Source organism: Bombyx mori, chromosome 9 (assembly GCF_030269925.1).
Source record: "Bombyx mori chromosome 9, ASM3026992v2".
Lineage (NCBI taxonomy): Eukaryota > Metazoa > Arthropoda > Insecta > Lepidoptera > Bombycidae > Bombyx > Bombyx mori.
Window position 1 is genome coordinate 6,637,371 of NC_085115.1, and position 26,948 is coordinate 6,664,318.

Below are 26,948 nucleotides of genomic sequence, written 5' to 3' on the forward strand. Positions count from 1 at the left end.
AAAGTATCAATCAGTAAATAACCACCATTTTACTGAGATTATATTTCATCCCCAATCATCTAGTTTTATTTAATTTCATGCCAATTGATTAATGTTTCAAATTAATTAACTATATTTCATTTAGCTCCAATTTATTTTAAAAAAAAGATTAGATGTATGATGAGAGCCTTTGCTTTACCAGATAGAAAAGTAGAACTACTACAATAAAATGAAATTGTCAATGTCAAACATTGTTAACTGCAATCAACAATGTTTCCTAACCTCTATAATCCAATATTAAACAAAATTATAAGACAAAATCACATACTTTTCAAACAAATTCATACCAAGAAATGTTACAAATTCCTTTTCTTTGGATCAGACTCTATAGCTCTAAGTAGCTTACGAAAAGTGAATGAATTAATGTAAGTTTTAAATGTTAAGGTAATTTAATTCTATTTTTACATTGAACGAATTTTTATCAAAATCTACTAACAGATTTCTTCCAGGAAAATCCGGAAAACAACTGATTGCCTCGATTTGGTTACCAATAATAACTCTACAACTAAACTAGAAATTGAAAAGTATGCCCAATCCGAAAACATAAAAACTGTGCGATGGCCCCTCCAGGACTTACAGCCAGCAGAATACGATATGGGATTAATTGTAGCCTTTGGCCATTTGATAAAAATAGATCTTCTCAAGAAATTTCCTTTGTAAGTATAAACTTTTGGTACATATTTAATTCATCTAGATTTTTTAAAACACTCAAGATATTTATTAGTATTTTTTTAAAGAGGTATGGTAAATGTCCATCCAAGCTTATTGCCGAGGTGGCGTGGTGCAGCTCCAATAATTTATACATTACTGCATGGAGATGAAATTACTGGAGTTACTCTTATGAAAATAAAAGCGGATATTTTTGATGTGGGTAAGATTATAGTAATACAATTATTTAGCATTACTTACATACAATTATTTATCTTCCAGCGGCTGGACTTAGTCAGTTATGCTTGAAATCCTTTAACATGAAATTTTTCTATTTACCTTACAATCTTGTGTTTTGGGTAAAACAAAACTTCTATATTGGTCTTTAGCTTGCACAATATAAACAACTGAAAGTTCCTTGGTTTTTTTTCTTACATCGAGTATACATTGTAAAAAGTTTGGACCCTGTTGGGTATAGCTAGGCCAGACTAGAACCTAATCAGTCAAAGGCCTCTAACATTGCAGGTCAGTGTTTTAATCGCAACTGTTAATAAATATATGCTAAAAAAAATTAATCTTGTTATAGAATTTTTATTCTAGAATATTATTCCATAATTTCCAAAAAGTTATGTGCAAACAGGTAAATGTTGTGGTTTTTTGAATCCTAAAAAATATCAATTTAATGTGTTCTATGCAGTTCTGAGTCCCTGAGCTATATAAATATGAATCGGTTACGCTGGCATTGCTGATATCCATGAATGAGACCACTCACCATCAGGAGTGTTGTATGCTTGTGTTTTGTCTTCTTCAATAAAATTTTTCACGTTTTCGTTTATATCGCACATTTAGATTGTTCTTTACTTTGTCAAAATGATCAGTTTTTTTTAGGAGAAATAATAAGTCAAAGAAAAGTACCCGTATCTAAAAATATAAAACTACCAGAACTCACCAAACAATTATCGGATATTGGTGCTGAAATGCTTGTAGAATGCATTAGTACATTACCACAGAGTATTGAAAATGCAAAACCACAAAGTGAAGAGGGTGTTACATATGGTAAGTTAAGTGAAATGAAAAGGTTTACATCCTAACTATATTTATGATCTATTATGTAATAGGAAACTTAGTTTCTACTGTTCAAAAATACTGCATGAGCTCTGGGTGCTGGTTTCGTCAACGACAAGCTGCTTCCTGCCTGCTGGTGGACTTTATCAGTGCTTACAATGGAATTTAGGGTTCAACTTCACGTCTCAGGATTACTGATGACATTCACATTTGTGTTGTCTCTAGGTCTCTAGAATCACTTAGCAAAATTTGCGTCGATAGCTTTTTTAAGTATTTAGTCAAATAAATAAAACGAATTTTACAAAAAATTAAAGTAAGAAAATAGTTGGATCCATTTTGATGAACTAATATAGTTTGAGCTTTGTTAGTCCTGATTGGGGTTATCTGGTAGCTATAACCAATGTAATTTGTTTCTGATGCGTTTTATAAATAGATATGTTAAAATAATTTAATTTCTTACCAGTATATTTATTAAGAATCCATTTGATAAGAATTAACCAGAAAAAATGTTTCAGCAAAGAAAATCAACAAGAGTATAAGTGAAGTGAATTGGGCACAAATGACTTCTAGAGATATTTATAACTTGTATAGAGCAATTTATGGATTGTATGCTCTATCAACAAAGTATAAAGATAAACATTTGAAACTATTCAATGCTTTTTTGAGTGATGAAGACACAGAAGAAAATTTGTATAGCCCAGTAGGTACTGTAGAATATTGTAAGAAAAGGGATGCAATAAGAATATTGTGTAAAGATCGGAAATATATTTATTTTAAGTCACTTAGAATTGTAGGGAAAAAGGAAATATCTGCTTTAGACTTCTACAATGGTTATATAAAAAATTTGGCTGTCGAAAAACGGGCAAAAGTTATCGTTGGTACCTGATTAGATTATATTTAAGTTTGGATAAATGATTCTAAATAGCACAAGATGGAGGATAGCTTTTTAATAAATAAAAAACATAGTTAATGCAAAAATTAGTTTTATTTTTAAATGATCAAACAATAGTTAACCAAGATCCAAATCTACGATTAAACCTGTATTTTATTTGAAGATTTACAAAGGTAGGTACCTATTTGTTACATTGAGTAGGTATATCATCCATTCAATTATTCGTTCATATTACGGCAGTAAAAAACGAGTCGATGAATAATTGCATTTCAAAGGTTAGTAATAACATTTTATAATAATAACTAATTACGAACGGAGGACTTTAAACCTAAGACGTACCTACATAACGTACATAATATTACAGTGAAAACGGACACACTTTCTTGAATTTTTTCTGTTATTGATTTGCATTACCAATATGCAGAGTTTAAAATCTTTAAATACGTACCTTTTAATGACATACAAATTAAACTACTGTAACGGTGGGACATATTCAAATGTGAACGAATTGCACAAAAACAGCTATCTAATTAACAGTGATCAATTTACTATACCAGAACGCGATTATTTGAGGTTGACTTTTATCCTGAAAGTAAAAATATGATAAATAAGAATAAATACGATGAGGTACCATAATGCATGTAAAGATAAAGTAAACATAAAAAATTAGAGGATAATGCGTAAACTCATTAAAACTTCCCAATAACTGAACATTTGTAGAAAATACCAGCACTTTTATAGAGTTGTTGATAATTTCTACTTCATACAAATAAAACTGAGAAAAATACTCGTTCAGTTAATGTTATAAAGAGTTTGACGCATTATTATCTTCTCAGATATGAAATTATTAGGTAGCTTAATTTCATAAAACCAAAGCGAATCTCATTCGAAGCAATATAAAACTATACTCACCATGGTTAATAAAACAATTATGTATGTATGTAGAGCACAAAACACTTTTCAAGTTAGATGAAAACTTCATAGCTAAATACAGAATGTACAACATGATGTAGGTACCTAACGGAACTGAGTCCATGTGCAAAACGGTCTTTTTATGGACGACATTAGTAAATGTTCGGTAACTATTCGTGTAGCATGTCGACCAGTGTTAATTTTATAAGCATATCCGTTTAAACAGAAGCCTTTAACAACAGCATTAATCTTTACGATTTACCTTTGTAATTTTAGCATATACAGCAATGGGACTTTCTAACTATCCGTATCCTGAAAAAAAAATAACGAATCTAATACCACAAATAAAATATAAATTCGATCGTTAAGGCTTCTGTTTTCAGCATTACTCAAATGAAACATTAAAATCACAGAATTCAATTTAATATGGCAAATTATGATATACATATCACTTTGTTCATGGTGAGAATGGATTTAATGCTGCAAAATTTCTTAAATAAGTTCTATACTTTTTTTTTTTTTTTGACGTGAAACTTCTCTATGCGCGTTGAGAGTAAAATTTAACTCGCGACAGATTCGTTACAGATAGAGAGAAAAGATAGGATTAGGAAGAGCAAAAGTGAGAAAATAGATGGCATCTCGCGAACTGTGGAGAGTGGGAAAGGACAAAGCGAGCTAGGTCGTTTTTGGAGAAATTTGATATATGGACGAAAAATGAAAAAAATCACAAACCGTTTAAGAAGTTTCACTTTCACATGCACCAAGTTTCACGCGCACCATGTTTTATTTAATAATTAAAAAAATCGAACATATGATACATAACAATTTTTGTCTTAAGACTAGTTTAAGAGACTTTTTAACGTCCTAACGTCATTACTACAAATTGACTGATAATAGTAACTATTATTAGTACAAAACACTGTAAAGCTATTTTAGGTACTTAATTCCCCAAAGTCAGTATGCAATGACAAAACGTACAGTGTCAAAACCGTAGGTATTCTAAGGCGTTACATTTATCTTTAATAATAAAGTAAAATAAAAAACTCATAAGAGATATTTTTAGAATATTCTATAAACCGGCCAAAAGAAAACACGGATCGTGATTAAATGATAACAAAGCCATTTCAGCTAAGGACACAGTTTTTAATAACTTTGTATTTTTTCTAACTATATTTTATAGTCTTAATAAAATTTAACAGCCGAAGGAATAACGTTAGACTATTCACAAATCAAGCACTCAATTTATTTGCCTATTAATTTAACACTAATCATACCAACACTTACTGATACCTATTTCTACCATAGCGGGTGGTAACGGTACACGACAAGTATTACTCTAAACAAAACAAAACAAAAAGAAGTAGTATAATAAGTGTGGATTAATTGGCAATAAAAAGTCATGAAGTCAAATGTACAAAAGCAATAAGATGATACGTGCATCTTCAATGCAATAATTCAAAATGGGTCATCTGACTTGTTATGATATGTTTAGTGTTAAGCGGGCCGTGATATACTTTTTCAAAACTGTGTTCTTAGCTGCGTGTACAAAATAAATGCATTTTGTGGAATAGCTGATGATAAGTGCAGGTGGAGTGAAGAGACACTCAGCAGAGGCAGCTCAGTCGGGTCACAGTGAACATTTGACCAAGGGCAGTTTCCTAAAACGTTAGTAAAAAAAAAACAACAACGTTACTGAAGGAACAAAATCTGTAACGATGTAGTGATTGCAATCATAACTATCACATCAAACGAATAGGATAAGATGAACGTTATTTCATATTATTTTTAAATGTCAATAAGTACTCCAAGAAAACTTAAGACAATGTCATGCGAAATGACCTTTGGATTACATAAAGCCTACTAGATATAACCTCACTTTAAAAATACCTACTTATAAAATTAATTTATTAAGAAATCATGCGTTAGTTGTATAAAATACAATTGGAAGTTCATTACTCAGCACAAACTAAGTTTCAGTTTCAATTATATTATGAGACTATGTTTGTCTCCAATGTTTTCAACCTGTCTTCAGATGAGAAATAGATTAAAAATGTCTCCATTGTTTACAACCATATACACTCAAATCCAGCCTTCGTTGTCACATTGAAACTCGTACAACATTACTAAAATTAACATCACCAAGTCTTTAAATATATAAATATTTATTATTTAGGACTTATGGTTGTTTATTTTTTCCACTTCTATTATAAATTAACCATTTACCAGTGCCTGTCTGTAGGTAAAACCACGTCAATCTTATTCCATTCGTTTATTAGATTATTTTATTTATTAAATTGAAACTTTTTTTGAAAGAAAACTTTTTACACAAAATAAACACACAAAATCAAACTAAGTACGACTGATTTTTTTTTTTTTAAAAAACATGCACAGTAATTCGATTATACGACAAAACATAAAAATCTACTGCCACCAAAATCATAATATGGCGTACTAAAAAAAACGATACATTGCAGAAAGCATAGAAAAATTTATGCAGTTTATGCTGCGTCAACACCACAAAAGTAAGAAAAGGTAACAGGAAAAACAGAACAGCAAGCGAAAGAATATTAAATTTGTTTCTTTGTTCATTTTAATAAATACTAATGTTCTTTGGACCAAATCTGAAAATTATGAAATGAGAGTGAAAACAGACAGGAAACAAGAGAACTTAATCAGCAGAGAGAAGGAAAGGTAGTAATGTTAATAATAAAAATACAACTCTAAAATATATTTATTTGTTTTAATAATTTTTTTCTGTTAGAAACTATATACTTTCATAAGTATTCGTTTATTGTACTAGTTTAAGGTGCAAAACAATATTATGTGCATATTAATTTTTACTTAAAGACATTTATAAAAATAAATCAAAATAAAATTTGAAGAACAGGAAAAGGAGAGTACTATTATATTATTTTACTATATAGATTTATATACATAGATAATACCCGCACCAGACTTTACATCAACATCGATATACTTTATCTCAACAAGCTACCACTCGAATATGTTCATTAATCTGGAACTACGAGCCTAAAGCCGATAACGGTATCCAAAATTATGAAATTTGTTAGCTTAGCGGACAGATAATAAATATAACACAACACTAATATTTATTTAATACCGGCAATGTGTTATAGCAACGGGAAACGACAATCACTACCGGCATAAAATATGTCTTTCAAACAATTTTAGTATTCATATCTCGATAAGTACATATATACAATTCTCGATAATGTTCTAACTAAATAAATTCTCTTTATAATCAACATATTTATGCCAAACAATTATAGTTAATAAATGAAAGCGTCAGTGTATATAGTACATAGCCGATATAACGGTCACACACGATGGATCGGCAAGGTATCAACGTCGCAATCATTTAATTAGTTACACATTACATTTTAATACAAACAATGTTTTACATCTAAGTACTAGCACCCTGTAAAATAAACATACATAGACAATATGTTATTTACATAATAAGTTATAGGAATGTAATTAAACAGCCTCTAATATTATAGTTTAGACTAGAAGCTAGGCAGAAAAGGAAGCGGAGGCAAGGTGATTTGTGTCTTACATGTGTTCCGGGTGACTGCGAATGCAATCAATAAAGTCGTTCGGTTTGAGTTCTCCGCGACAGATGCGGAACACCGCAGTGAACAAAGGGAACCTGAAATCGCAGACAATTACATATTTTAACTCGTGTCGTGACTGTAAGAACTTTTCCTTTGCAATAAAGCATTACTGGTAGTAGGACCTCTTGTGAGTCCGCGCGGGTAGGTGCCACCACCCTACCTATTTCTGCGGTGGAGCAGTAATGCGTTTCGATTTGAAGGGTGGGGCAGCCGCTGTAACTATACTTGAGACTTTAGAACTTATATTTCAAGATGGGTGGCACATTTACGTCGTAGATTTCTATGGGCTCCAGTAACCACTTAACACCAGGTGGACTGTGAGCTCGTCCACACATCTAAGCAATAAAAAAAAGGAATATCTGCCTGTTGTTTTTTTTTCGCCTTACACAAAAGCTTACGATACATACAGCCGATCAACGAAAACATAATTAAAATGTCTTCAGAAAGAAGTATATTTTCTTAATGCACTAGGTTGGTAGTCACCGGCATATTGTAGATGAGTACTAGAGCCGGAACTCGTTGACGTGAATGCCGCCACGTAAGCACGGAGACATGAGATCGGAATAGTAGTAGTAGTAGTAGTAAGTAATGTCACAAGCAATCTCAAGGTTCAAAAGTATGACGCTACTGTTTGTCCAGCCCCTAATAGACTAAGATAAGAGTAATGAGTAGTTTCGTAAAGCAAACATGGGTTTCTGAGACTTGAGAAATATGAGAAATATTCCAATATTTGCACCAGCAAATATAGACATGAGGTATCAATTATATTGTGTAAATTGTGATATTTTTTTCCTACCCATTCGCTGGTTACGTTTTTTAGCCCTGGCAAGAGCATTGCTTAGCAAAATTACCGCCGGATCAAAAACGCGACCCACTGAGAAGATCCAGCGAGAAACTCAGTGGGCTGTGTCTATGGGTTAGTTCGCTCGTCGAACTCTTCATCGTAATCGACGAGTTCGACGAGGGCGGTGAATGGTGCTTAAGAGGCCTAAAAGCGCCGCGAGTGAATCCAGGGGATCCGACATGTTTCGGGCGACGGCGGCTTTGCGTTGCCCCGTCGCGGTCGGATAAGAGACTAGTGACTTTAGAACTCTTCCAAGCGACTCGTCCAACAGCTTCGCAATAACAACAGACAGGATGGCGGTATCTACTTAGGAGGGTTCATACTACGTCCCACTACTAATAACGTTTTTTTTATTGCTTAGATGTGTGGACGAGCTCACAGCCCACGTGGTGTTAAGTGGTTACTGGAGTCCATAGACAACTACAACGTAAATGCGCCACCCACCTTGAGATAAAAGTTCTAAAGTCTCAGTGTAGTTACAACGGCTGCCTCACCCTTCAAACCGAAACGCATTACTGCTTCACGGCAGAAATAGGCAGGGCGGTGGTACCTACCCGTGCGGACTCACAAGAGGTCCTACCAGCAGGAATTACACAAATTATAATTACGTAAAATAACACAAGTTTGAGTTATTTTTAATTATCCTTAATAATGCTTTTCTTTTTACATTAAAGATTTTCGTGACTCCGTGTTTAGTATTAGGTACCCTAGAAAAAAATGTTACTGGCCACTATTACTTGAAGCCTGGAATGGTCGCATCGATCGATATAAGTACACAGGCCGTCTTATCTAGTGAACAAGCTAAAACAACTTCCGTGTCCATATAAAAGAATCAACCTCGCGATTTCGATAAACATTTAAACTATGCTTAAACTAGTTCTATGCGGTATTGCGGTATGCCTGTAACCTGTAAATCGTTTAGTGTTATTTATGAATCGATAAATTTTATTTGCGAGTGAAAAATATGCTATTTTTTTGATAGATAATTAATTAAAATTTAGCAAGAGTTTATAAATAAGGACAATCAACTTTTAAACAACACAACATCAATCAATTAGTCGCGACCTAAGCGATTACAAGAGTATGTCGATTAAAACCGTTGTTATTATTATATAAGTGAATAATAATCTTCTCCTCCTCTATCAGTCCGAATAATAATATGCAAATCCTAAAAATATTTACAGATAATTATATTTCTTTATCTTAATTCTTGCGTTGCATTATTTATACAACATTCTAGTCAATGAAGCAAGCCAGAATACTCTCGTATTTTTGTGAACCAGAAAAACAATTAAACATAAGATATCGTATTATTTAATTATAATTACATCACAAGGCTATCGCGTATTGTATCGTGATAAAACAGCAAAACGCGGTAACGCAACGAAATGCTTCAATTAAAGTCGTCGTTGGCTTCAGCCGGGACGTGGATACCCGCCAAGAGATACTATTTTAACTGAACTATAACAATACAATGTTGAACAGTCGAAAAATATTTTTAAATAAATATCCACTAAACGTTCACACTGGGGATAATTTTACGATACACAAAAATACTTATTATAAAATAAGAAATTTTGCAGAAAACATTTCGATTTAACGTTAAGCCACTTTACAGTCGCGTGTAATGTTCAACGCGATGCGTACGTATCGATTATATAAGAGAGTGCGAGCGAGTTATTTTCGATGACCATGAATATTAGCTGTCGGTCATTTGTACCATTTCAATAAGATTGCGCTACTATAAAGAGCTTGCAAAACACAAAAGTTAAATAGTCATCAGATGGGAACAAAATCGATAAGGATATTTTTTAAAGATTTATATACACAAAAACGATTGTTTTATACATTTGTGATTGAAAACGTAAACTTAGAAACGAAATTTGAAAGTTAAATAAAAAAGTTTTAATTCCCATTGCGATTTAATCTTGATCATTATATCTAAAAAAAACTCAATAGGTATTATATTTTCGACTTGTGTGTTGTTGTTATTAATTTACAATAGTTTAATAAATTTACTTAATTCGGCAATACCATATTTTTCCACTTCTCCAAGCCACAAAATATTCTGACTCAATTATACATTTATCGATTCATTTTCTATTCAACTAGTTACCGTTTCATATTATATAACTTATTGAAATACTCACTTGTTTTCCATATTTTTATTAGCGAGCATATGGTTTACTTCCTCCGCGGTGATAGGACCTTGTAGTTTCTGACCGTTAAGCATTTCGTCTTCCAGCTCTTTTATTGACCGTCCCGTTTTAACAAACGCTTCGGCAACTCGTCTGTTTCTGCCCCCTGAAAATAAGGAAAAGTCTCAATTCTACTGTTTGAGAGCTGCTATACCAAAACATATAACTGCTTCGCGACAATAATAGACAAGATGGCGCCTGCCCGCGCGGCTTAACACCAAACTTAGAAGTTTTCTTTTAATTATATTATCTGTTAGTTTATTGGCGTCGCTGGACAGGCGAGTTCACGTAAAATCTATTCTAATTCTAGTAGGCAGCGGCTTAGCTCTGCCCCTGGCTTTGCTGAAGTCCATGGGCAACGGTAACCACTCACCATCAGGTGGGCCGTATGCTCGTCTGTCTACAAGGGCAATAAAAAAAAATTATAAGTTTTCCGGAACATACTGCAAAATAAATGCCACAAATAATACAATCGCATTGGGATATGGACTGCTTTATAGGCGGACGCGTGGTTCCTTTGCTAGCAGGACGGCTGAACATATCCTTCTTATAGCTTAGATGAGTGGACGATCTCACGGCCGACCTGGTGGTTACCGGAGTTTATAGACAACAACAACATAAATGCGATCACCATCTTGATTGTGATGGTACCTACCACCTCTCTACCAGTTCTCAACACGCCCTACCGACTTTAATTACATGCAGAAATGTATTCAATATATTATTTATGTTTATAAGTAAAGAGCTAAGTCAGTGAGGTCAAGAAATGCAAACGACTATTCGTTTTATCGCAACCGCTGTACCTTGGACTCGATTACGCAATGCGTTCAACGATTAATTTTAATTAGTAATCAATATTTTATTATTCATATATGTACGTACACTCGTACACAGAGATAAATAATTATTTACAAATACTAAACATACAATATTTAATTGCAATATAAACATTACACAAATTTATTTATGTTTGTATTCCATACATCAACAATTGTTACTATGGTAGGAAAGAGCTTTTTCACTACAACTTATTTCCTGCGGGCTTCGAACCGGTAGTTCTGTATACAGACCTCGAAGATCGAGCAGAGGGCAATCTCAAAAATATAATAATTATTATTATTAACGATTCGTATAGTTAACTGAAAATTAGGCCCTGACACGTATAGGAATGTATTTCACTGAATATAATATTAATTTACCATATCATAATTATTAAATAGATCAAATCTTAATTCGGGAGCATAGCTTCTGAGTGTGAATAGCGTGCAAAGTTAATTTTGTACTCGATTTAAGAATGTGATTTTTCGCATAAATGAAAAACATTGCACTTATTTAAAACTACTTTACCAATTTCCGGACTCCGTGACCACGAAATCCGTAAAGTACCGGAAACATCGGAAATTATACATACATATATACAATAGGAAACGCGAGATTAAACTGTAAAAGTAGTTTTAATTATGTACACGACTCTCGAAAACAAATGAAAATAAAATAGTACCCTTATCAAAATTTTAGGTACTTCTATGGCTCATTATCACAAATTAACTAATTAATGGCCTAACGAGACAATTCTAGGCATTTAGAACATTTTAAAAACTTTCCACTTCTAATATTATTATTATTATTAGTATTTTATTACACTAGATTTGTGAACAAAATCACGGCCCCTCTAGTATTTACCGAATCATATAGAACATCACAACGTAATGTTCGACATATGAACAATATATCGTTCTAATATTCATAATTACTTTTTAGTTTCACTATCCGTTTTTTTTTTTGTGAAACCATCGACGAAATTTATAAAAAAATCAGGATACTGATCATAAATAAATTAAAACGTCATGTTACAGAACAATTTCAATACTACCTAAACGTTATCAAGCGTAATTTATCAAGTTTATCGTGAATTATTGCATCAGTCCGTGTACGAAAAAAGATAAACAAAATTTGTTTCGCAAAATTTCGCTTTTATTACGTTCACGAAGACAAATAAGCGCGCCTACTGTCGAATTGCAATAAATCGTTACGGTGCAGAGTACACAGTACACAAAAACGTTGAATATTCAATGACGAACCTATTACACATACGACTTTTGGGGAAATAAACTGTTTCTAATTTTATTTTCTTCACACTTTCCGTCTTCTATGGTTTTTATGGTTAAACTTGGCACTTTATGGTTAAATTATGATTAAATTTAATATTGAAAAACACTCTTGATGGAATGGTGTGAGCAAAGGGATCTCACACGACAAATAGTTCTTGCAACCATTAATATCAAAACACAAGTCCGACCTCCTCGAGTCACTACTGTTACTTCTAATTTCCCATTACCCCAAAGCATCTTGGGTCGGTCTTATAACTGCATCTTGATTTCCGAGGGACTCAAATAGTAGTAGCAACTAAAACTTGTAATGTACTCACCGTAGCAGGTCGTTATTAAATCTGCGACACCGCATGACTCGAAGAACGTGCTCAGCTTACTTCCCGGGTAGAACACATCAACGAATTTGATCATCTCCATGAGACCGAGTCTGATGACAGCAGCCTTTGTGTTATCACCGTAGCCGAGGCCATCCACGAAACCCGCACCCACTGCCACAATGTTCTATACCACATAGATACATTTCACATAACGTGGCAATGATAATGACACATAAAATTTTTGCATATAAACCCAGAAAAAATCGCCTATCATACCTTTCCTGGTTACTTTGGCTTACTGGTGGCAGGGCGTATTGTGCGCACGGGTATCGCACAGGTCTTCCTGCCTTTCTCTGCCGGGAAGCAGTAATGCGTTTCGGATTCCGTAGACTTCAACCTCGTGTCTCAAAGCGTCATGTCTATAGGCCCCGGTAACAATTTAACACTGAGTAGAAGGTACTGGTTGACCCGTCTACGAAATAATTTAAAAAAAAAACTATAAATAAAGGTCTGATAATAGAAAGCCTTATGATTTTGTGCTAGGCAAGTATATATCCATTACGATGCAAGACACACAATAGTGCAGTCCCAAATTTCGACCACGTCATTACTATTGCAGTATTTGATGGGTTTTTTTATTTTATGAGAGTGCCTCGAGGATTTGTTTGATATGATATATATTTTTTATTAGCGCACACCACCTGGTACCAGATTAAAATTTATCTCTACTAGTGTTGCATTCACCCACTGTGTATCAAGAGAAAAAAATCTACGTTGTTTACCATACGTTAACGACAGCAGTTTTTGTTTCCACTACCTATTCCAACTACCAACGGACCGGTCGATTGCAGTGTTGATTGTACATAGAGTTTTACCCCAAATGACCTCACTGGCAATGATAGTCTTACTAACATTACTGTTGTCAATTAACCGCAATCGTTTCTAATTATCGAAATAGTTTTGAAGATGACGCTAACATTATTTAAAAAAAAAACCTCTATACCAGAAGGACATTAATTGGTTATTTCATAGAAAACTTAATGAACCCTAACAGAGTTTAAACGAACACGTGTATTTAAATGAAAATGATCCTTATTGATCGTATAAGCAGAGTTAATTAATTACAATCGTAAACACACGCGAATATCTAATAAACGATATTAGAATTGTAATAAAAGTTTAAATGAGGTTTTTAATGCCAATATGTTACATCGTTTGGCGATTTTTGCAGAATATCGAAATCCTCCTTGATTTTCTTGTAAACGGGACAACAATAATTAGATTGTTTTAATAAAGAAGATTATCGCAAAATTACAAATAGTTCTCGCATTCATTTTTAGTCTTTGACATGAACTTACATCAATATTATGGCAAAAAAATGAAATTATCAAGTCCCTACAAAATTTAAAATTTTAAAAAGTCATTTTTGAGGGAATTTGTATTTCAGATTTGAAAACGGAACACTCGAATTGTTGTTTTTTTTTAATTTAAGAAGTACCGACCTTTAACGCTCCACATATTTCGACTGCGTCCTCATCGTCCACCACCACGACCCTGAAGTAGTCTGTCTGTATGATATCCCGCATTAACGGAGCCAGCATTACGTCCCGACAACCAATGGTCGTTTCGCAGAATTTTTCCTCAGCAACCTTCGTTAAATAATATAATTAAAACTACTTTTATTTTTCGTCGTCACGGTCATCCGTGACTGCAAAATATTCGAGACGTCAGAAATAATATAATGGCAATGAAAAACGCGAGATTAAACTGTGAAAAATATATTTAAAATTCATACTATGAAAGGGATTTTTCATTTTTTAAACATCAAAAAATTTTAATATAATAAATGTGAAATTGACATACTACTGTAGAAACCAACAGTATTGTTTTAATATAATTTAATGTATACAAGTAAAAAATAAAACATTAGTATATGTATATATATTTTAGATGCTACATCTATGAAATAAATTTATGACAATTTTTGGCACATACCTCCGATGCAATATTGGCTCCCATTAATACAGCACAGGGAATTTTTAGGCATCTTGTAATAATATGTGATATAAGATCGATGCCACCACCTTCGGCTATATCAAATCCCTGTCAATTAAGTATTAAAATATGAGCTATTGTATGCAGGGAATGTAAAAATTCACTTGTATCTTTGGAAATATTGCTGATATTTTTTTTAAGAATTATAATTGATGAAATAATTACTTGTTTACACAAATTTCAACTTCAGACTGATAACAAAGTTTGGAATAAAGCAATTATTAAATAATTGTTTTGGTACATTATTTCATTAAGAGGGTAGTATAATTTAAATTAGTTTTTAACCTTAATCAAAGACAGAGCAGCTGCAGTTGGCTTTATTTTTCCAAGCAAAGTAGAGCAGATAGTTCTGACAAATTGATGAGGCACCACAAATATTAAAAGATCAGCATCTTTTGCAGCTTCAACTACATCTGGAACAGCAACCTGTAAATACCTATTGTTCAATATATAATTTCTAAAATAGGTAACCAAGCGATGTAAATGTAAATTTAAAAAAAGTTAAAAAACAATCTTAAATTCCTTTAAACAAATTAGTAACCAGTATTTTCTGTGTACTTCTTAATATAATTGTTCAACTAGTTTACTTATAATTTGCAATAAGAACAAGGAATATATAGGATAATATAGGAATATATAGAAATGAGGAACATTATGACAGTGAATAATTTAATAATTTTAGCAAATTAGTTTTATTTCAGAAACATCCAACATACAATATATGTATTGTTCAGGTGTTGTTTGCATTGCCTATTTTCTTTTGAACTTAATCTAAAAACTGCAACCTGAAGGCCAAATAATTTTACCAAAATTTCTGACTACAGCCAAGACTTGAAGCTAATGATGTGGTAAAATATGTTGGTTGAGCAAAATTATTTATTAGTATACTAAATGGGAATAAATTACTATCAATATAGTTCCAATCCTCCATGCAAACAGGGAGTATGTACCAACTACTTGTCTGGTCTACAACTGTACACACCCATATATATTTGTGTACAATTGAAGAGCTTTGAAGAGTTATTTGAGATGATTGTGTTATCTCCTTTTTATCATCAAACCACATATTGCTAGAATAGAGTTCATTGCTACTATATATGATCTCTGTGTCCTTGACAATGTGCTTCTACAAATCATTTTTTTCACATACCATCTGGCCCACAAGACACCTTACTACCAATAATTCTTCTATTCTTCAGTTTGATCATATGCAATGATTCTCCTTTACCCTCCATTGAAGATTCTTAATACAAAGTTTCAATATCTAATTTTAAGAAGCTTTAGTGAAGTTTTAGTTAAGAATATCAAATAAAAATCATAAACATAAGGTTAACACCTTAATTATTCAATCAGCTTCTTGATAGTGTCAACAAAAGTTTGCTTGACTTCCGAAACAAGGTGGGTCAGAGATTGTAGGTAATTACCATAATAAATACTTAAAAAAAGCTATGAGTCCTCTGAGACACCAACTTGCATACAATGGCCTATCTGTCTAAATAGAATCCAGTGTGGGTTTATTACAATTTCCATTTTGAGTATAGTAAGAACAGTAAGAATAGAATCCCCTGACATCCTTATTTAGACAATAGCAGTAAATTTTCATTGTTGTATTATTTATGAACTTTTTTTTACTTACAACATTAGAAGGCAATTTGTGGCCAGGCAGGTATTTAACATTTTCATGAGTTTCATTGATTATTTCAGTTAACTTCTTTCCTTCAATTATTTCTTCATACACCCACATTGTAACTCTATCCTCAAAATTTGATAGACTCGCAGCATTTCGACCAACAATTTTCGCAATAGCAGAACCCCTGTAAAAAATATTGTAAATAGGTATATAATGACCAAGTAATGACCACAATGGAATATATTCTTGAGCATGTTTATGTTGTCATTTTTCAGAGATTTCATCGTTTCGATATTATGTCATCAGCATAACATTTAAGGTCATTTACGTTATACACTTAGTTCCGTGCTTCGGTGATGTAAAATAGAATTTCGCATTTTTATGATGTTAATAAAAAAAATTGCCCACCAGTTTCCCGATCCAACGATGCAAACTTTGTTCTTTGGCTGTTTATCTGCCATATCTAAAATATTACAATCGCGGACAAAATATTTAAATTAATATGTTACGAATTTAGAAAAGGCACGACTCCCCTAGTTTATGTCTAATAACTGATAAAGACTGCACTGCACTGACACTTCTGATAATGATAATGTTAGGTTTTTTTTTTCTTTTTGGACCCAACACCAAGTGTTATTTGCCACTTTCAAAATAAAGGTTAGGAAGCAAAAAGCAAATCAGAAAATATAAGTTAGATAAGGCTTAGGCAGGAAAATTGGATTAGGATTAATATAATTAGGAAGAATAAATAATACATTTAATTATAATTTGAGGTCTAAATTAACGTTGTACATGGAGACCACTTCGAATAAGCTTTTTATACTTTAAATTGTTTTATATTTATGTATTAAACTAATACACTGTAAAAGTAATAAGTGTAATTTGCAATAGATTTTTCTTTTTCCTTTGTCTCAGTATTTATGCAAGACTAGGTATAATGAAGACTCAACTGATTAATTAGAAGCCCACTTCGATTAAGCGGCACGACATGAAAACCCTCTCATCGTGGTCGCCGGTAACTACATTCCCGATCCTACGGACAGAATGGAAAGCAGTCGACGTCACCCCAAACACGTCCTTTCGGATCCTCCCGATCCACTAACGGTGCTATTAGGTACCTCAAACACCGGTCATCGTTCCGGGTTAATTTACTCGTCGAACCCGTCGCTTGCGACGAAGGGCTCGACGAGTAAATTAACCCTCAGACACAGCCCACTGAGTTTCTCGCCGGATCTTCTCAGTGGGTCACGTTTCCGATGGGGTGGTAGATTCTGCGAAGCACGGCTCTTGCTAGGGTTCGTGTTAGCAACGTTGTCAGGTTTGAGCCCCATGAGCTCACCGACTAGTTAAGGTTACGCTGAAATAGCCTTTCAAGGCTCTCCGCTTAGGTAGGGAAAAAAATAATAATTAGAAGGTTTAAGTTTTTATTTGTTTCCTCAATGAAAGTTTAGATTTTGGAATAATATTTGCAATAATTATTTAATTTTTGTTTTGATTTTTACTTATTTTGTTGTGGCGTTTAAGTACGCACCTTTTTATGATGCGTAAGCCGGAACGCACGAGTTGTGGGAAACAGAATATAGTCTGTGACACGACCTTTTTACCGCCAAATATGAAAAACATAAAAATAATTTATAATGAGTTAAATAACTAATTTAATGTAATTACTTTATGCCGCTACAACAATAAAATTTATATTGTTCCAACTGTGGTGTTAATTACATAAAACACGACCAGGCGAAATAAAGAAGGGACTCTATATGCATTCCCTCATTGTTTTCATTTTATGATCAATGTGTGTCATAGTGTGTATGCTAAGCCTTACATTTCCAATTTTGTTATCCAAGATTCTTGTTTTGTTACTGTCCCAAAACTGTGCTGATAATTATGATAAATATTTCTTTTTCTTTAAACTGAAACGCTATAATCAATCATTTAAAACAACTTCATGATAAATGTTATTATTATAAATAGGAAATATAGCATCCTTCTTTTTTATCTTAAAGGAAAATAAACATTTTGATTAGAAAGTATTCAAATGGTAACAGATACTCAGTACTGCTAAAACAATTCAATTTATTATATTTTTCGCAATTTTTACTTTTACAAGATGTTGTTTAATCTATGATCTAATAGAAAAACATAAATTTATAATAAGTCTGCGTGTTTCTATATGGTTTTCACTCATTTCCAAATAACAAAATAAGAACTTTTATTTCGTCCATAACTAATATTTTACAGGTTTTTTGTATAAAAACTCTATTAAAAGCTGTTTAGTCTAAAATCCCTTGGCTTTGCTAGTTGGTCTTTCAAATAGAAAGTAAAACTTTATGTCCAAGAATCAATTATATTATACTGCTAGATAAAATAGTACCTTCTATTTGTACGGTAGCACCAAATGCGGCGATAGCATTTGCAGAAATTCATTGGACTGAAAGAGACAAGCACAAAACGGGGTTGAATACGCAATTTATTCGACTGCCTCAAAAACGTTGTGGAATGTTCTGGAATAAACCGAACTGGGCTAGCTGTAGACTAGACCAGTGGTCGTCAAACTTTTTTGTTCAAAGTCAAATGGCATGCTTCAAGCAATCGCTTCTATCAGGCATGTGCTGCTTACCTGTGCATTTAGGTAAAAGATGAATTTTGAAAACTATTTTTCAAGGGTTAGCGGCGAGTTGACTTAATACAATGACGGCGAGTCATTGTATTACCTATAGCCAAAAGAATCACGAGTCCAACTGCTTTCTTTACAGGTTTTTGGCAATAGAATTGGTAAATAAGACAAACATTTTAAATTCAACTCGAAATGGCAGTATTTATATTCACCTAGGCTTGTGAATATGAATACCCCCACCTTGTGTTTAGTGGATACCGAGTCCAACAGGAATCACCTGTGTGAGTGTCATCATTTACCTTGTGAAATGCCCTTAGTCTCATATATATTCCATAATGGCTGTAAAACTCGTCAAACCAAAACAAGTAACAACAACTAAGGGGAAAAATGTCATAATCATTTCTGAAAAGTTTTAAAACACATTCTTTATGGTGAGAGTTGCAGTTTCGTATCCCACATCATCGTATCCCACATTCGTGTAACGAATATGCTTGATCTTTGTATGCATTTAAACGTATATAAATATGTCTCTGTTTCGCTTAGTGCTGGGAATCCTCTTTTGGACCCATGTGACCGTGAGGGATTTATCTCCGACTGCATAATAATTTAATTGTTATTTTATGTTCTATAATGATATGGATCTGTTAGTGCAACAGTTTCACGATTTAAATGGTTGTATGTGTTGCGATTTATCAAAGCCACAGTTTGACAATAGCTGCTGAACTGTCGAATTTGATTCTCGAATGAAACACTAAAACGTCATTCGTAATTAAACAGAGATCTCTGTCTGACGTGCAGCAAAGTATCCTCGTGTCTTTCTTTTCACGCTAAATACAGTATAATAGTGATAATTATTTAGAAATAACAGCCGATTCGATATTTAATTTTGTGATTTGTGCATTTAATTGTGAACATACTTAGGTAAGCAAATTTCAACTTTACACAATAGTGGGAGAAAGTGTAACTTGTTTAAGCTTTGGCCACAAGAAAAAATTGAGTTTTGTCATGATTTGCGTTTTTATGCATATTAAAACCTTCATTAAGTATTTAACGCAACTTGTCCATACAACCATTGACGTAACGTGGTTGTACTTTTCGCTGAGTATCTACGAATTACATAGTAAGATTATTAAAATAATTAAACTTATTGTTGTCTAGCAGTATGTGTATTTTTATTCTTTGTTACGTTTCTAAAACAAGATTTAATTGACATGATGCCAGATTTCAACTTTCAATACCCTACCACATCAATAAAATTATAACCTAAAAACTTAGAAGTTTCTCGATTGCCAAATATTAGTATAATTTTATTGTATCATACAGGCATAATAAAAATGGTTAAGGAGACCACATATTATGACATTTTGGGCGTGAAACCAAATTGCACCACTGATGAATTAAAGAAAGCCTATCGAAAATTAGCTCTAAAATACCACCCTGACAAGAACCCAAATGAGGGTGAGAAATTTAAACAGATATCTCAGGCCTATGAGGTGCTCTCGAATCCTGACAAAAGGCGAATTTATGATCAAGGTTAGTTATATTCTGAGAATTTTAATAATTTAAATTATTGTAATATATTATTTACTTTTCTAAACTTGATTATTCCTAATACTGTTTTACATATTATAAAAATGCTCTTGCTTAATAAGAGTATTAAGTAATGCACTTTTCAAATTTATTGTTGCATTTTTATCTTTTAATATGAGTATGTTGTGCAAAAGTGATGCTCACATAACTTTTTGATATAAAGTGTTTTTATAATCACGTATCAGGTGGTGAACAAGCATTAAAGGAAGGGGGTGGTAGTGGTGGTGGATTTTCTTCACCAATGGATCTCTTTGACATGTTCTTTGGAGGTGGATTTAGTGGAGGTAGACGCCGCAAGGAACGCAAAGGCAAAGATGTAATTCATCAATTATCAGTAACATTGGAGGAGTTGTACTGTGGCACAGTCAGAAAACTGACGCTTCAAAAGAACGTGATCTGTGAGAAATGTGAGGGACGTGGTGGTAAAAAGGTAAAATAACCATAATTTGTTAACACAAGACCAATATGAGAAAATATTATATGTAGACATCATGGCCTAAATGATATAACACTCAGTGTACACATATCAAGAATTTAATTGTGCTGGTATTCAAATATATAATAGATGCTGATTTAGCAAAGCAAATATGCATTTAACAGGTGGTCATGAAGATTTTCCACCTAAAAAAAATAATAAGTGTATTATAAATCTAACTACGGTAATTTGATGGTTAGGGCATATTGCAAGAGCCAGAGGGTGGATTCACTGTCCTACTTATTTCTGCTATGAAGCAGTTTATCAGGTATCTGGGTACAGAATACATTAACTTTGAGGCTTAAAGTTATGAGTTCACAAAGAAAATTATTTATTTCAACATACATTAAATGGAAACTATTAAGGTAAAAAACCCCTAATAGTAATCGAGAAGAAGATTTACATTTATGCAACACTTGGAACCCCCCTTGTATTGTAAAGATAAAATCTCATCTTAGACTTCTGTGTACAAGAATATTAATATAAAAATATATTTATTATTAATATTTGACTTTTGCACAATATTCAAATATTGTAAAGATTAAATTTAATTTATGTTGCAACAGCCTTAATTTTTTGTAGAAAATGCTTTGTTCCATAGGATAATTAAATTAGTTGCCAAATCATCAAAATATCTATAACTGGAATAAAAGAAATTGTTATATAATTGGAATAAAAGAAATTGTCAATACTTCAAAAAGAGTTAGGATTTTTTATTAAAACCCTTAAACATATAATCAAGTATTGTCAAACCCTGCCAATAGAAACTGTGTACGGTTATATAAATCTTTGATACTGATTTTATCATAGTACTAACAGTATTAAGAATTTTATTTAGTTTAACCAAACTTATGCTAAGATTTAATAAAAATAAAATGTACAGGGTGCAGTTCAAACTTGTCCAGTGTGCCGTGGCTCTGGTATGCAAGTACAAATTCAACAGCTAGGCCCGGGTATGATACAGCAGATTCAAACAGTATGCTGCGAATGCCGTGGACAAAAAGAGATTGTAGATCCTAAAGACCGTTGCAAAGTCTGTGAGGTATGCAAAACATTATTATAAAATCAAAATAATTTTATTTAAGATATCAGTTACTAATTTTCATTATCAAGATCTAGAGGCAGTTAGCCTCCCTGTCTTTCCTTAACAGCCATAAATTTGTATGCTACCTGATTTTAAATATGAGAATTATGTGAAAATATTGTCTTTATTGCAATGCATTGTTACTCTCCACCTAATTTGTTGAATGTTCTTTATCAGAGAAAAGAGAATAGAGATAAGTCATTGATAAACAGATGAGAAAATTGGTTTTGTCATACTGTTATATACTTATAAAAAATAACTGTAAAAGATCCAAATATCATCTTACAGGGACGTAAAATAGTACGTGATCGTAAAATTCTTGAAGTTCATGTGGATAAAGGTATGGTTGATGGGCAAAAGATTGTGTTTAGTGGAGAAGGTGATCAAGAACCAAATCTTGAACCTGGCGACCTCATTATTGTTTTGGATGAAAAGGAACATGGAGTAAGTGAAAAGCACTTCTTTACTCTAAACAATTATTTATTAAACTCAATACTCAATATGTGTCTGTCAAATTCAATACAAATTCAAAACTCTCAAATTCGTAATCTCCAAACTAATGCACAGAATTGATTTACAGTAGAAAAAAAGTACAAGGGAAGAAAAACTAATCATTGGTCAAAATTGAGTTTAAGAGAAAGTTTAATAGGAAAATACTTTGAGTATACGCTTAGGTTCTTAAATTTTAGCTCCTAAACAATAAATTACTTGACTATTTGACTCTTGAGATTTTTATGGCCAAGTATTATCACAGTTTTAGACTCCATACAATTGAGATACGCCTTTGATGTTAGACGATACTACTGCATGTGTAGATACACTATGTCTCTCTTTCATTAAAAGTACCAATTACTTTTACATGTGTTGTACTATAATGTAGATACTTAAATAAAAATGAATTGCTGTTCGTTAGTCTCGCTAAAACTCGAGAACGGCTGGACCGATTTGGCTAATTTTGGTCTTGAATTATTTGTGGAAATTCAGAGAAGGCTTAAAAGCTAGATAAATATGAAAATGCTCGGAATTAAATAAAAATAACAATTTTGTTTTCCCTTTGATGTGTCCCCCGTCAGACGGATTCCTTTTGTTTGTTTTAAGTCTATTTTATACAATAGTTTAGGTATTTTATTTATCGACTGAGGCACTACGAAGTCTGCCGGGTCAGCTAGTAATGTACATAAAATATATTAGCTATTTTAAGATTTCTGATATTAAATTTAATTATGTTAATGTATTTGAATTCAGATCAATAATATTTTATAAAAGTTTAAAGAAATATAACCATGTCCATGATTAAAATTTTATTTTACTTAATTTATTTAATATTTTCCCTAAAATATTGTTGTAAAATATTGTATCTGAGTGGAAATTTTGCCTAAAATGTTTTTGTTGTAGTTCATTACAACATTGATGATTCAATGTTGAAGTCTACTTAAAATTTGCCATAACTTCTATTGAAAGATTAATAAACGATATTTGGTTCATCATCATCATCAGTCCAGTCATGTATAGTTGACGATGTTTAGTTATATTATATGAAATTATAGAGAGAAACTTTCATCAGTGTTACTACTCCGCTTTTGAGTGTAGCAAACTAAGCAGGATCAGAGGCTGCGATCCGCACCTCTTTCTGCCCAACCAGCTTCTAACTGTTACTCTACATAAGTACATTCATTTCCTAATTGTATGAATTGTAAAAATATGTATTAGTACTAATACTTCACATTGCCAACCTCTGTTACGAAGGATATTCCAATCTGTTGATTAATATAATCCGCAAACTATAATCTAGAATTATTATCTACCATAAGATTAAAAGAATATAAATATCAGATATTAAGAATATTTAATTTACACACGACCAAGTATACAAAATGTAGATAAATTGTTTGATATAAATATAAACAAATAAATTTCAGATATTTAAACGTTCTGGAAATGATCTCATTTTACGCATGAACATAGAACTTGTGGAAGCTTTGTGTGGTTTCCAAAAAGTAATAAGGACTCTGGATGAAAGAGACATTGTTATAACTGTGATGCCTGGTGAGGTTACCAAACATGGTGAAGTCAAGTGTGTACTGAACGAAGGTAAGTTTTGTGTAATTTTTAGTGAATATATCATCCAATTCTATACTTTTAAAGGCCCAGTATAAGATGTGCTATAGTGAATGCCCACTATATCTACAACCGTTCAGTTATTCTTAGAACAAAAAAAAATTTTGGAGAAAAGCTTCCAGAGATCTAATTTAATTAATGAATTAATTGATTGTTTTATTTTCAGGAATGCCTATGTACAAAAATCCATTTGAAAAAGGACAACTGATTGTACAATTCATTGTTAATTTCCCATCGCGTGTTCCGCCAGAATTAATTCCTGCATTGGAAAACTGTCTACCTGCTCGACCTAGGGTAAACACGAGTATTTCACTTATTAGATATAATTTTTAAATTTATATTTACTATTAATATAAAGGTTGTATGTTAGTTAAAATTATTGATACAATCGGTTGCAATACTTAATAGCCAAGAGTCAGTCAGCACAATATAGTATTATGACTTTTTGTTTTCTAGACAATTTTTCTTGCATGCATTGCAATTATTGAAGTTAACAAGTCATTACGAATCCTCCTGATCCACTAACGGTGCTTTTAGGTACCACAAGCACCGGTCACCGTCCTCGTCGAACCCGTCGCTTGCGATGAAGGGCTCGACGAGCAAATTAACCCACAGACACAGCCCACTGAGTTTCTCGCCGGATCTTCTCAGTGGGTCGCGTTTCCGATCCGGTGATCCTAGCAAGAGCAGTGCTTCGTAGAATCTACCACCGGATCGGAAACGCGACCCACTGGGAAGATCCGGCGAGAAACTCAGTGGGCTGTGTCTATGGGTTAGTTCGCTCGTTGAGCGACGGGTTCGACGAGGACGGTGACCGGATCCACTCATGCATCATATAACCCATCTCTATAACTGACCCTGCAGATCATTATTGACCTCTGGGTTTGGATTAGATAATTGGTAGTCTACACATTTAAAAACAAACATCTATGTAATACTGGTGGTAGGGTCATGTTGTGAGCTCACATGGGTGGATGCCCTGCACATTACTGCAGCAAAGCAATAATGCATTTCAGTTTTAAGGGTGAGGTAGCCATTGTACTATAAAATCTGACTTATAACTCCTCTCAAAGTGAGTGACGGTTTATGTTGCATATAGGTGGGCTTTCCGCCTAATCTATAAAAAAACACTTGTTTAAGTGAATACATTGATCTTAGAATGGCGACATTCCGTTTCAATACTGACAATGTGAGTTTGGCCCAAAACTACCACCATCTCATATCTTGCTGTGGGGTAAAATGGACACTGGAGAATGTACTGCAGCTTTCTGAGAATATACCAGTATACTATCATCCTACAGTGACATCTGTTAGTGATAATAAAATTAGTGGTAGTAATTTCCGATTAGATGGAGATATTATTTCGATAAATGGACAATGTGGGTTTAGCAGTAGTAGTAGCATCAGCAGGAGCAGCACAAGATCTGGCATATATTTATTGTCTTATAATAGAATATTAAATAGATTATATTAAAGTCCCCAGATTTTGTATAAATACATGTAATAATTTTAGGTTGAAATACCTGAATTGGCTGAAGAATGCCAATTGATGGACTTCGTTCCTGAACAAGAGATGCGAAGAGACCGTCAACGAGGCAACGCGTATGACGAAGATGATGAGCATCCTGGATTAAACAGAGTCCAATGTGCAACTAGCTAAAGTTACTATGACAGTGTTTGGATTTTCGGTGGACCTGATATGTTTTAAATTTCAATAGTATTAGGCATATGCTGCTGAAAAATGAATCAGAAACATTTCCATTATTTGCTACTTAGCTTTACTTGTAGCAATTTTACTTTAAGTAGGACAATTAACATTCAAATACCATGTACCATATATTTATTAAAAGCAAATTCGAGAAAAATTTCGATTTTGTATCCACATAAAATCCATATTAGTTATAGAAAATCTGGGTCCATTGATAAAGGTTTTTTAGTTTGACATAAAAACTGTGATTTTTGGTTAGCCTTAATGATTTAAATTTTACAAGTGTGCCTCAAGATCTTTTCAAGAACTTTACAGTGTGTTAGTTCTTAGCATTCAATCAAATCTTTATAGAATAACTATATTCAATGGACAACACAAAATCTTAAATTTTATGGTGATTTGATACATTACATACTAAATTGTTTTTAGCCCCAGCTAATCCTGAAATATTGTTTAAATTATTTAAGAATATTCTCAAAATGTCGAATGCTTCTTTTGGTTAAAACAAAAACACATACACAAAAAAATCACATTCACACCTGGGCTCTGATTATTGTTACATTTTGAGTTTCATTAATATTTGCAACATTAAGCAACTATTCTTTTTTTTATTATACCATGTCTTATAAAATTATTCTCTAATGTACTCAATTGCTTTTTATATATATTTTGTTTGTAATGTTAATTTAATAGTGAAGTAAATAACAGTAATTTTCATTTTCTTTTCACATGTCTCTTCTTTGCATGTGATTAAATGTTTTTGAGTTAACAGTATAAATTTTTTCATAGTGGACTAGTACATTAATTCAATTCTTATTTAATGTTGTGAAAAATGAGAAAAATCATCAATATACTGCAATAATTATATGTTGTTTGTGATAAGTTGTGACTTAATTTAAATGTAACAAGAAATCTTAACCCAAATAGTTTTAACTTGAAAATAATAAAATATATTCAGACATAAATGGATTTTAATTATGACAAAACTGTAGTGAATGTTTTGGATTTTA

The 26,948-nt window shown here is 32.7% G+C and overlaps 3 protein-coding genes across 7 annotated transcripts; 2 read left to right on the forward strand and 1 right to left on the reverse strand.

Moving 5' to 3' along the window:
• The first annotated feature begins 211 nt into the window (after positions 1 to 211).
• Positions 212 to 2,730, forward strand: LOC101740404 (methionyl-tRNA formyltransferase, mitochondrial). Of its 2 annotated transcripts, none has more exons than XM_004925148.5 (5): positions 212 to 404; positions 489 to 695; positions 777 to 910; positions 1,576 to 1,743; positions 2,268 to 2,730. In XM_004925148.5, the coding sequence occupies exons 1-5, from the start codon at positions 250 to 252 to the stop codon at positions 2,636 to 2,638; spliced, it is 1,035 nt and encodes a 344-aa protein (XP_004925205.2). In that variant the 5' UTR covers positions 212 to 249; the 3' UTR covers positions 2,639 to 2,730. The 2 variants fall into 2 exon arrangements, with proteins under 2 accessions (XP_004925205.2, XP_021203016.2); XM_021347341.3 differs by having other exon boundaries at positions 242 to 423.
• G3pdh-1 (glycerol-3-phosphate dehydrogenase-1) lies at positions 2,719 to 16,997 on the reverse strand. Of its 4 annotated transcripts, none has more exons than XM_012689573.4 (9): positions 16,755 to 16,997; positions 16,353 to 16,530; positions 15,002 to 15,142; positions 14,657 to 14,764; positions 14,164 to 14,310; positions 12,662 to 12,845; positions 10,186 to 10,339; positions 7,134 to 7,226; positions 2,719 to 3,230 (listed from the first exon to the last, which is right to left on the reverse strand). In XM_012689573.4, the coding sequence occupies exons 1-9, from the start codon at positions 16,805 to 16,807 to the stop codon at positions 3,209 to 3,211; spliced, it is 1,080 nt and encodes a 359-aa protein (XP_012545027.2). In that variant the 5' UTR covers positions 16,808 to 16,997; the 3' UTR covers positions 2,719 to 3,208.
• A 2,763-nt stretch (positions 16,998 to 19,760) lies between these two features.
• On the forward strand, positions 19,761 to 26,595 carry DnaJ-2 (DnaJ (Hsp40) homolog 2). The gene is given in 8 exon segments (NM_001046827.1): positions 19,761 to 19,884; positions 20,287 to 20,496; positions 20,739 to 20,983; positions 21,912 to 22,070; positions 22,401 to 22,556; positions 24,032 to 24,203; positions 24,397 to 24,524; positions 25,744 to 26,595. Coding segments are annotated over 7 exon segments (1,206 nt in total). The 5' UTR covers positions 19,761 to 19,884; positions 20,287 to 20,297; the 3' UTR covers positions 25,891 to 26,595.
• The last annotated feature ends 353 nt before the right edge of the window (positions 26,596 to 26,948 follow it).